This window comes from Nycticebus coucang, chromosome 4, assembly GCF_027406575.1.
Source record: "Nycticebus coucang isolate mNycCou1 chromosome 4, mNycCou1.pri, whole genome shotgun sequence".
Lineage (NCBI taxonomy): Eukaryota > Metazoa > Chordata > Mammalia > Primates > Lorisidae > Nycticebus > Nycticebus coucang.
The window spans coordinates 142,142,412-142,155,174 of NC_069783.1; the positions used below are offsets into that span (position 1 = coordinate 142,142,412).

The 12,763-nt window shown below is 37.2% G+C and overlaps 1 protein-coding gene across 5 annotated transcripts in view; it reads left to right on the forward strand.

The window, feature by feature from the left end:
* LOC128583199 (tetratricopeptide repeat protein 28) overlaps nt 1-12,763 on the forward strand; it is an 882,203-nt gene that overhangs the window by 447,914 nt on the left and 421,526 nt on the right. For all 5 annotated transcript variants that reach the window (XR_008379421.1, XR_008379422.1, XM_053587214.1 and 2 more), the window contains one exon: nt 2,418-2,565. Coding sequence is in view for 3 of the 5 variants with exons in the window: in XM_053587214.1 (XP_053443189.1) it covers nt 2,418-2,565 (148 nt within the window). In the remaining 2 variants the exon portion in view is untranslated. The remainder of the gene's footprint in view (nt 1-2,417; nt 2,566-12,763) is intronic.

Sequence of the window (12,763 nt, forward strand, 5' to 3'; positions counted from 1 at the left end):
CCTACTCATTGAGCTACAGGTGCCGCCCAAACAGCAATATTATATTAAACACTAAAATATTTTAAAATATTTATTGGGCTGCCTTGTATTCTGTTAGTTTATAATTGTGTGTTCTTATTAAGTTTCTTTTTCCATTACTAATGGAAATAGCTAATTTCATTGAGTAGTTATGTTCTGCTAAGCACTGCACTGTACTGTTTGTTCTATCCCAGTAACCTACAGTCTAGATTTTATCATCAGCTTGAACTCCGTGGTGATACATCTCTTATAAAAGTGTAAACAGCTCATTTTTATCCAACAGTTATTTGTACGTGCAATGGAAAAAAGCTGGGGGAGCCCCACTGTATGAGTTTGGAGCAGAGTGTGTCATTATGCTACCTTGACAGGGATACAACTCTAAGCTTTCAACTGATTTAGAAAGTTGGATTAGGGTCTCTGGAAGGGGATTAGGGAGGACAAACAGAGACCTTTGAGCCTTATTTTTTATACCTTTAAAACCCTTCTCCTGAGAAAAGAAAGCAAAAGATTGTGGGAGGCATGGTCCAGTGTTACCTTTTCACTAATTTTTAAGTGTCCCGAGAAAACAAAATGTAACACTTTTCTTGAGCTGCTGTGTGAATATGAGATCATAGCTTGCATTTAACACTGAATTTTGCCTACTCGCTAACGCATAGCTAAATCATTCTTTTCAGTGATTTTACTTGGCAGACAGGGAAATCATTTGCTCTCTCAGTCAAGTAATGAATGATAAACTTTGGCCTTAAATACACAAGAAGTTACCAGAATTCATTGAGGTTAATGTAAGATTTTTGTGTTTCCTATGATATATACCTGAAATCAATAACTAACAGACTTTTTTTGTCTTTCAGGAAATATTTATAGTTCATACATATTTGGCATATTTATATATATAAATACAGATAAGTGTGTGTATTTTCAGTTTGAATTTAATATAGAATTTTTAGACTTGTATGTAAACCATAGTCGTTTTTAATTGGAATATACCGCTGCGTCTTGCATTATGGAAACCACCTAAAATGTGACATGAAAAATGTTTGTAAACACATTAAATATTAAAACAGTGGCTGAGTCCAGTGAAAGGAAGTGACTTTATGAATTAGTAATGAAGTGCATTTACAAGTTACTGTCTTACTAGTTCTGAGTTTTAACAGCTGCTGATAGGTTAAACTAATAGAAGCCTGAATAGCCCATAATAATTTAAATATTCATTCTGTTGATGGATTGTTTCTTAATACAAACACTGAATAGTGTTGCCTATCTTAAATTACCACAAAGAGTCATTATAAAAATAAAATAAGATAAAATATATTTTGTAGTAAAAGGTTCTCTCTGTCTTACTGTGTGTATCCATGTGCACTATAAAATTATAAAATTATTATTTATTGAGTGATACTTTTAAGAGCCTAAAAATTCATTTAAATCCCTTGAATAAAACTTGTGGCAATTTCAAAGTATTTTGGACTGTAAAAAAAGTTAAGTTTGTGTTAGAAACAATATTGTAATAGTATTTCAGTTGAATAGAAAGCCAAGTATTTTAGAAGCAGATATTGTCATATAAGCAATGCATGCATTAATAATGTTATTTCTATGTATTATTTAATTAGGTACAAGGTCCTTTGCTGGTTGCATACTAGTAACACTTTGCATTTAATTAGTTTTACCCTGTATATTTAAAAACAAAATGCAGTTTCTTAAAACTATTCAAAAATTTAAATATTTAATTTCTAAACTTAAGTATTTTGTTAATTCTTTGGCCTTTTCTGCAGTTAGTTGGAAGGAGAAGTGTTTTCCTGTCATCACAGATGATAATACTAGTTTTTAAACAAACCCAGTTAACCAAAGGGCAATGTTTGTTTCTAAGCAAAGTACACATTTTAAGTAACTAATTTTAAATATTATGTCTGAAACACCACATTAAAAGTATGTAGCCATGTTGCGTTATTCATTATTAAAATCATTTTAGTAGTAATGACACATTAATTTTTTTCTTTTAGTTGTATAAGGGTAAATATAAAATAAAAATATAAATAAATCTACAATTCCCTCTCCTTCAGGAGCTTATGCATTAAAAATGGGATAAGAAATATTTTTTAAATCATCAAAAACAGCACAAGCAATATATGAATAAATACCAAAGAATGTCATAAAATTGGTAAATGTCATAGAATTGAAAAGAGTGAAAGATTTAACTACAAATTGCCTGAAAGAAATAAGCACACATTTTATGATGTTAAAAGAAATCAGTTGGTTTGATTACAAATTGTTTACTTGGTTTTTGAACCAAGGGCAGCTCAATCTTAGTTCTGCTGACCTACTGTTTTAGTAAAGAATCACGATCAGCTATGTTGAAGCCAGTGTAATTAGTAAAACACATATTATATTTTCTTTATTTCTAGGCGTACTTCCGACAGGGTGTTGCCCTCCAGTACCTTGGACGTCATGCCGATGCCCTGGCAGCCTTTGCATCTGGACTGGCTCAAGACCCCAAGAGTCTCCAACTTCTGGTGGGAATGGTAGAAGCTGCCATGAAATCTCCCATGAGAGGTAAATAGGATAAAAGTATTTGGTTTAACATTAATTCAAGATAGAGTGTTTCTAGCTTTCAAAAACATTAGGCTCAGACACAGAGAACTGATGGGTTATAAAGTTGCCTGCATTAGATTTATTAGAAAAAGGAAGATCAAGAATCACTATCAATAACTGATGTCAATGTGGCACAATAGTATGGTGGAAAGACCATTGGCCTGGAAGTCTGTGGGTCTAATTATATTATTAAATTTTTCATTAACTAACTGTATGACCATTGGCAAATGAGTCAACATCTCTGGATTATAGGGTTATTTAAATAATGCTTTCTTTGTAGTTCTAACATTCTAAACCACAACACTTGTAGTAGTAAATTGAATTCCTCAGATGGCATAATATGCCTTTTAGAAATAATCAAATAAGAGAAGACATTTGACATTATTATATTTCATAAAAGCAAATATGGGTCTAACTGTAGGCTGTTTCACATATTTTAAAGAAACTTAAAAAGATTATGTTGAATTAAAAGGAGATAGAAGATAAAGAGAAATTTATTTAGGAGAAAGCAGAATTACATCCTTTTCCCTTGGACCTGGATCACCTTGAAAAACTGTTACCATGTTCTGAGACAAGGTAATTTCAAGCAAAGGAGGAAGTGAGAAGGAAAAAAGAAGGACAAGGAGGTGAACAAGTAGAAAGAACACATGAGGAAGAACCAACAGAAAAATTAGGGCAACATGAAAAACCAAAACAGAGAAACTCCCCCAAGGGACCATGAGGCAGCTACTGTAGAAGACTCTACCTATAAAGAATTAATGGTTTTGACAGAAAGGGAATTTAAAATATGGATGATAAAGACCATAAAGGGAATGGCTGAGAAAATGGAAAGATGGAACCAAAAGTTGGATGAGAGGTATGTAGACTATAGAAAGGATGTGGCAGAGCTTGAGGAATGAAGGAGACAATCAGAGAATGTAAAGATGTAGTAGAAAGTATAAAAAATAGGTTAGATGATGGAGAAGAAAGAACCTTAGAGCTAGAGGATAAAGTTTTCTAGTTAACTGAGATAGAAGAGACAGAAAACAGAATAGGCACTTAGAAAAATAGGAGAGTCCATGAAGCGTTCAAACATGCAAATAACAGGGATCCCTGAAGGGGAAGAAGATTGTCCCAAAGAAATGCAAGCCTTATTGAAGACTATCATGAATGAAAACTCCCCAAGTTGTACTAAAGACCCTGACACACTCCTTTCTAATGCATATTGAAGCCCAGGTCATCTCAACTCAAACAGAGCCTCTCTAAGACACATTGTAATTAGCCTGTCCAAAGTCAAGATGAAAGAAGAAATTCTGCAAGCAGCCAGGAGTAAGTGCCAACTGACCTGTAGAGGCAGAGCCATTAGAATGACTGCAGACTTTCAGCTGCACCCTTCCAAGCCAGAAGAGCATGGTCATCCACCTTCAACATTCTTTTCTTTTTTTTCATTGTTGGGGATTCATTGAGGGTACAATAAGCCAGGTTACACTGATTGCAATTGTTAGGTAAAGTCCCTCTTGCAATCATGTCTTGCCCCCATAAAGTGTGACACACACCAAGGCCCCACCCTTCTCCCTCCGTCCCTCTTTCTGCGTTCCCGCCCTCATAACCTTAATTGTCATTAATTGTCCTCATATCAAAATTGAGTACATAGGATTCATGCTTCTCCATTTTTGTGATGCTTTACTAAGAATAATGTCTTCCACGTCCATCCAGGTTAATACGAAAGATGTAAAGTCTCCATTTTTTTTAATGGCTGAATAGTATTCCATGGTATACATATACCACAGCTTGTTAATCCATTCCTGGGTTGGTGGGCATTTAGGCTATTTCCACATTTTGGCGATTGTCAATTGAGCTGCAATAAACAGTCTAGTACAAGTGTCCTTATGATAAAAGAATTTTTTTTCCTTCTGGGTAGATGCCCAGTAATGGGATTGCAGGATCAAATGGGAGGTCTAGCTTGAGTGCTTTGAGGTTTCTCCATACTTCCTTCCAGAAAGGTTGTACTAGTTTGCAGTCCCACCAGCAGTGTAAAAGTGTTCCCTTCTCTCCACATCCACGCCAGCATCTGCAGTTTTGAGATTTGGTGATGTGGGCCATTCTCACTGGGGTTAGATGATATCTCAGGGTTGTTTTGATTTGCATTTCTCTAATATATAGAGATAATGAACATTTTTTTAATGTGTTTGTTAGCCATTCGTCTGTCATCCTTAGAGAAAGTTCTATTCATGTCTCTTGCCCATTGATATATGGGATTGTTGGCTTTTTTCATGTGGATTAATTTGAGTTCTCTATAGATCCTAGTTATCAAGCTTTTGTCTGATTGAAAATATGCAAATATCCTTTCCCATTGTGTAGGTTGTCTCTTTGCTTTGGTTATTGTCTCCTTGGCTGTACAGAAGCTTTTCAGTTTAATGAAGTCCCATTTGTTTATTTTTGTTGTTGTTGCAATAGCCGTGGCAATCTTCTTCATGAAGTCTTTCCCCAGGCCAATATCTTCCAGTGTTTTTCCTATGCTTTCTTGGAGGATTTTTATTGTTTCATGCCTTAAATTTAAGTCCTTTATCCATCTTGAATCAATTTTTGTGAGTGGGGAAAGGTGTGGGTCCAGTTTCAGTCTTTTACATGTGGATATCCAGTTCTCCCAACACCATTTATTGAATAGGGAGTCTTTCCCCCAAGGTATGTTCTTGTTTGGTTTCTCGAAGATTAGGTGGTTGTAAGATCTTAGTTTCATTTCTTGGTTTTCAATTCGATTCCAAGTGTCTATGTCTCTGTTTTTGTGCCAGTACCATGCTGTCTTGACCACTGTGGCTTTGTAGTACAGACTAAAATCTGGTATGCTGATGTCCCCAGCTTTATTTTTATTACTAAGAAGTGTCTTAGCTATATGGGTTTTTTTCCGGTTCCATACAAAACGCAGAATCATTTTTTCCCAATCTTGAAAGTACGATGTTGGTATTTTGATAGGAATGGCATTAAATAGGTAAATTGCTTTGTGAAGTATAGACATTTTAACAATGTTGATTCTTCCCGTCCATGAGCATGGTATGTTCTTCCATTTGTTAATATCCTCTGCTATTTCCTTTCTGAGGAGTTCACAGTTTTCTTTATAGAGGTCCTTCACCTCCTTCGCTAGGTATATTCCTACGTATTTCATTTTCTTTGAAACTATGGTGAAGGGAGTTGTGTCCTTAATTAGCTTCTCATCTTGACTGTTATTGGTGTATACAAAGACTACTGACTTGGGGACATTGATTTTATATCCTGAAACATTACTGTATTTTTTGATGACTTCTAGGAGTCTTGTGGTTGAGTCTTTGGGGTTCTCTAAGTATAAAATCATGTCGTCAGCAAAGAGGGAGAGTTTGACCTCCTCTGCTCCCATTTGGATTCCCTTTATTTCCTTGTCTTGCCTAATTGTATTGGCTAGAACTTCCAGCACTACGTTGAATAGTAAAGGTGACAGAGGACAACCTTGTCTGGTTCCAGTTCTAAGATGAAAAGCTTTCAGTTTTACTCCATTCAGTAAAATATTGGCTGTGGGTTTGTCATAGATAGCTTCCATCGGTTTTAGAAATGTGCCACCTATGCCTATACTCTTCAGTGTTCTAATTAGAAAAGGATGCTGGATTTTATCAAATGCTTTTTCTGCATCTATTGAGAGGATCATATGATCTTTATTTTTGCCTCTGTTAATATGGTGGATAACGTTTATGGACTTGCGTATGTTAAACCAGCCTTGCATCCCTGGGATGAAGCCTACTTGATCATGATGAATGACTTTTTTGATAATAAGCTGTAATCTATTGGCTAGGATTTTGTTGAGAATTTTTGCGTCTATGTTCATGAGTGAGATTGGTCTGAAATTCTCCTTTTTGTTTGGGTCTTTTCCTGGTTTTGGTATCAGGGTGATGTTTGCTTCATAGAATGTGTTGGGGAAGATTCCTTCTTCCTCAATTTTTTAGAATAATTTCTGCAGTACAGGAATAAGCTCTTCCTTGAAGGTTTGATAGAATTCTGGAGTGAAGCCATCTGGACCAGGGCATTTTTTGGTTGGAAGCTTTTCTATTGTTTCTTTGATCTCAGTGCTTGAAATTGGTCTGTTCAGGAGCTCTATTTCTTCCTGGCTCAGTCTAGGGAGAGGGTGTGATTCCAAATATTGATCCATTTCCTTCACATTGTCAAATTTCTGGGCATAGAATTTCTGGTAGTATTCAGAGATGATCTCTTGTATCTCTGTGGGATCAGTTGTTATTTCCCCTTGATCATTTTTGATTGAGGTTACTAGAGATTTTACTTTTCTGTTCCTCGTTAGTCTGGCCAATGGTTTATCTATTTTATATATTTTTTCAAAAAACCAACTCCTTGTTTCATTAATTCTCAGAATGATTCTTTTGTTTTCAATTTCAGTGATCTCGGATTTGATTTTGGATATTTCTTTTCTTCTACTGAGTTTAGGCTTAGATTGTTCTTCTTTTTCCAACTCCATAAGATCTCTTGTGAGATTGTTGATGTGCTCTCTTTCTGTTTTTTGAATGTAGGCATCTAAAGTGATGAATTTTCCTCTCAAAACTGCTTTTGCAGTATCCCACAGGTTTTGGTAGCTTGTGTGTTCATTGTTGTTATGCTCAAGGAAGTTAATGATTTCCTGTTTTATTTCTTCCTTCACCCATCTGTTATTCAACAGAAGATTGTTTATTTTCCATGCCTTTGGGTGGGGTCGAGCATTTTTGTTAGAGTTGAGTTCCACCTTTAGTGCTTTATGGTCTGAGAAGATACAAGGTAAAATTTCAATTCTTTTGATTCTGTTGGTATTTGTATTGTGTCCCAGGATATGATCAGTTTTGGAGAATGTTCCATGGGGTGATGAGAAGAATGTATATTCTTTGTCTTTGGGGTGGAGTGTTCTATATGCGTCTATCAAGCACAGTTGTTCTAGGGTCTCATTTAAATCTCTTATATCTTTGTTTAATTTCTGTTTAGAGGATCTGTCCAGGTCTGTAAGAGGAGTGTTAAAGTCCCCTGTTATGATGGTATTATCAGATATCATATTGCTCAGCCTGAGTAAGGTCTGTTTCAAGAATCTGGGAGCATTTAAATTGGGTGCATAAATATTTAGAATTGAAATGTCTTCTTGTTGTAGTTTTCCCTTGACCAATATAAAGTGACCATCTTTGTCTTTTTTGAGTTTAGTTGCTTTAAATCCACAGGTATCTGAAAATAAGATTGCAACTCCTCTTTTCTTCTGAATTCCATTTGCCTGAAAAATTGTCTTCCAACCCTTGACTTGGAGCTTTAATTTGTCTTTTGAAGCCAGGTGTGTTTCCTGCAGACAGCAAATGGATGGCTTGTGTTTTTTAATCCAGTCAGCCAATCTATGTCTCTTCAGTGGGGAGTTCAAGCCTTTAACATTTATTGAGATAATTGATAAGTGTGGTAGTATTCTATTCGTCTTATTTTGTGAGAGTCCATTGCTTAGTTTTATCTTTTGCATCAGTGTGGAGGTTCTGTCCTTTAATTTCTGAGTTCTTACTTTGCTGCTGATCCATTGTGGTGGTCAGTGTGCAGAACAGGTTGAAGTATTTCCTGTAGAGGTGGTCTTGTTGTGGCGAATTTCCTCAATGTTTGTATATCCGTAAATGATTTGATTTCTCTGTCAATTTTTAAGCTTAGCTTAGCAAGGTACAGAATTCTGGGCTGGAAATTGTTCCGTTTAAGTAGATTAAAGAGAGATGACCATTGTCTTCTTGCTTGGAAAGTTTCATTTGAGAAGTCTGCGGTCACTCTGATGGATTTGCCCCTGTAGGTCAACTGGCGCTTACTCCTGGCAGCTTGCAGAATCTTTTCTTTTGTCTGGACTTTGGACAGGTTCATCACAATATGTCTTGGAGAAGCTCAGTTAGAGTTGAGGCGACCTAGAGTCCGATATCCCTCTGAAAGCAGTGTGTCAGAATCTTTGGTGATATTTGGGAAATTTTCTTTTATAATATTCTCTAGTATGGCTTCCATTCCTCTGGGGCATTCTTCTTCCCCTTCTGGAATTCCTATAACTCGTATGTTGGAACGCTTCATAAAGTCCCTTAATTATGACAGTGAATGTTCTGCTTTCTCTCTCTTCTTTTCTTCCTCTTTTGCTATCTGAGTTATCTCAAGAACTTTGTCTTCTACCTCTGAAATTCTTTCTTCTGCATGGTCTAACCTGTTGCTGATACTTTCCATTGCATCTTTAAGTTCCCTAATTGAGTGTTTCAGTTCCTTCAGGTTTGCTATATCCTTTTTATATTCTTCATATCGTTCATCTCTTATTTGATTCTGTTTTTGGATTTCCTTTTGGTTATTTTCCACTTTATTAGCAGTTTCCTTCATTGTTTCCATCATTTCTTTCATTGTTTTCAACATGTGTATTCTAAATTCCCTTTCTGTCATTCCTAACATTTCTTTATAGGTGGAATCATATGCAGTAGCTACCTCATGGTCCCTTGGCGGGGTTGTTCTGGACTGGTTCTTCATGTTGCCTGGAGTTTTCTGCTGATTCTTCCTCATGAGTGATTTCTTTTATCTGTTTCCCTGCCCTAATTTTCCTTTCACTTTCTCTTGCTCTTTAAGTTCTCATGCCTGTGGACAAGGGTTACAGGACCAGAAGGGTGACACGGTTGCCGAGCAAAAAAGGGATGAAAGAAAGGAGGACCGAGTGATAAGAAAAAAAAAAGAAAAATAGAGAAAGGAGAGGGGGTGGGTAAAAGGAATATTGACAAAAAGAAGAGAGGCACAGAAAGAGGATGACAGAGCAATATAGGTGTACAGTAGGGTACTTTGACACAACCTTAAAAAAAACCCACCTTCTGGGGGTGACCAGTTGGGTGGTTCCCTTGAGGTCAGCAGCTCTTTGCTAACCTGATCAGACACAGTACCCCACCTCCACCAAGTAGAGAGGAAAGACAAAAATGTTATAAATCAAACCAAAACAAGCAAACAGAAAACTTTACGGGATAAAATTGGGTGAAAAACCAAATAATAGCGGTAGAAACACTAGCAAAAATGAAGTTCTAGTTATTGAAAAAGGCAGCAATGGGAAATTATAATTAAACTAGAAAAGTTGAGAAAGAAAAAGGATCTGTATGGAAAAGGTTGAAATTAAAAAACAAAACAACATCAACAACATCAAAATAAACAACCAACCAACCAAACAAACAAACAAAAAACCCCCAAAAAACACAACGAAAAACAAAGCTGTATGTATATGTTATTGAATATTGTCTGGGCAACTCGTGGTCTTCTGGGGTATGAGATGTTTATCACAGTTCTGACATGACTGGCGGCTGCTGATTTCTCCACCCCCAGCAGGTAGACACCCTAAATCTCTCTTCAGCCCACTTAAAAGGCACTTTGAACTTGTAAACTTGCTGAGCAGAAGCTTTCCTAGGAAAGTGCTTGTCACTGGAATCACTGCTGAAGTGGCTATCCAGTTACCCAGTGTGCCACAACCGGTCTCACTCTGCCCCTGAAGGTTAGGGCTGCAAGGCGGCTCAGACCCCACCCTTAGGCTACTTGGTCGTGGGTTACCAGCACCCGATTCTAGCTCTGCGACCCTGAGGGCGGAGCTTGCTGGGGCAGATCGCTCACAATGGCTCCCTGAGACCTACAGCCAAACACTATTAGCTCCGTCTGGCTCAGTGGCTCAGACTGGGGCCTTAGACAACGGCCAAAGTTCTCCACACTCCCACTCCGGCTCTCCCCAAGGCAGTTCAACTGAGTGCCAAGTGCAAAGACACCAAAACAGTTCACAGGTAAGGCCTTTCTGGTTTGCAGTCTCGTTGCTACTGAACTTACAGTTGTGGGCGGGTTTAGACAGATTGAACACACGCGACCACTTGCTGTTTTTCCACTGTTTTAGTCCTCCTCTTGGGGTCCAGAAGTGTCTCGCTGACTCCCTGTATCCTCACAGGGGCGATGATAGGCAGATCCCACCAGCCAGAGATGCTGGATTCCTATCTCCCCAGACTCACGGTGCCCAGATGCAAGGAAGCTTTTACTCCGCCGCCATCTTGCTCCGCCCCCACCACCTTCAACATTCTTAAACAAAACTATTTTCAGCCCAGGATTCTGAATCCTACTTAACTAAGCTTCACAATTGATGGAGAAATCAACTCTTTTGTGGATATACAAGCACTGAGGAAATTCACCACAACAAGACAAGTTCCACAGGAAATACTTAGAAGTCTTTTCAACACTGACCACCACAATGGACCACCAGCTAAGTAAACACCCAGAAACTAAAGGTCAAAACTTAGCTTCCACAATGGTGCAAAGGAGAAAACTACACAATGGACTTTCACAAAATAAGATGAATAGAACTCTACCACAGTTATCCATTCTCTCAATAAATGTCAATGGACTGAATTCACCACTGCAGAGGCACAGGCTGGCCAATTGGATAAAAAAGCACAAGCCATTCATATGCTGTCTCCAGGAGACGCACCTAGTCTTGAAGGACAAATCAATACTCAGGGTTAACAGATGGAAAACAGTACTTTAAGCAAATGGAAATCAGAAGAAAGGAAGGGTTGCAATCTTATTTTCAGATACAAGAGGATTTAAAGCCACTAAAGGTAAGAATGACAAAGATGAACACTTTATACTGACCAAAGGAACAATACAACAAGAAGACATTTCCATTTTATATATTTATGCACCCTACTTAAATGCTCCCAGATTTATGAAACAGACCTTGAGGGGCCTGAGCAATATCATATCCCATAACACCATAATGGCCGGGGACTTTAATATGCCTCTGATAGAACAGGACAGATCCTCTAAGCCGAAACTAAATAAAGATACCAAGGACTTTAATGTGACCCTAGAACAAATAGGATTAATAGACATATACAGAACATACCATCCCAAAGCCAATGAATATACATTTTTTCTCATCAGCCCATGGTACGTACTCCAAAATAGACCACATCCTAGGAGACAACTCAAACCGCAGCTAAATTAAAATAGAAATTATACCTTGTATCTTCTCACGCCACAAGGCAATAAAGGTGGAACTCAACTCCACCAAAAACATTCATTTCCACACAAAGACTTGGAAATTAAACAACATTATGCTGAATGATAGTTGGGTTCAGGAAGAGATATAAGAGGAAATCGTTAAATTCCTCAAACTTAACAATGAAGACACAAGCTAACAAAACCTGTGTGATACAGCAAAAGCAGTCTTAAGAGGCAAATTTATTGCATTAGATGCCTACATTCAGAAAACAGAAAGAAAGCACATTAACCAACTCATGAATCATCTTATAGCACTGGAAAAAGAAGAAAAATCTCATCCCAAACCCAGCAGAAGAAAAGAAATAACAAAAATTAAATCAGAGATTAATGAAATTGGAAACAAGAGAATCATTCAGAAAATTCATGAAACAAAAATTTTATTTTTTGAAAACATGAAATCAATAAATCTTTGGCCAGATTAGAAACACAAAAGCAAAATCTCTAATGACCTCAATCAGAAATGATAAAGGGGAAATAAGAACAGATGCCATAGAGATACAAAAGATTATCCCTGAGTTCTACAAGAAACTCTATGCCCAGAAATTTGACAATGTGGAGGAAATGTATCACTACCTGGAATCACACCCTCTCCCTAGACTTAATCAAGAAGAAATTAATCTCTTGAACAGACCAATTTTAAGAAGTGAGATGAAAGAAACAATAAAAAAATACCCAACAGAAAAGCACCCTGGTCCAGATGGCTTCACACCAGAATGCTATCGAACCTTCAAAGAAGACCTTATACCCATGATGCAGAATTTATTCCAAAAATGTTGAGAAGGATGGAGTCTTCCTCAACGTATTCTATGAAGCAAACATCACCCTGATACCAAAACCAGGAAAAGACACAACTAAAAAGAAGAACTGCAGACCAATTACACTAATAAATATAGATGCAAAAATTCTCAACAAAATCCTAGTCAATAGATTACAGCTACACATTAAAAATATCATTCATCACCATCAAGTAGGTTTTATCCCAGGGTTGCAAGGCTGGTTTAACATACGCAAGTTCATAAACGTAATTCGCCATATCAACAGAAGCAAAAACAAAGACCATATGATCTTCCCAATAGATGCAGAAAAAGCATTCAGTAAAATTCTGCATCCTTTTCTAATT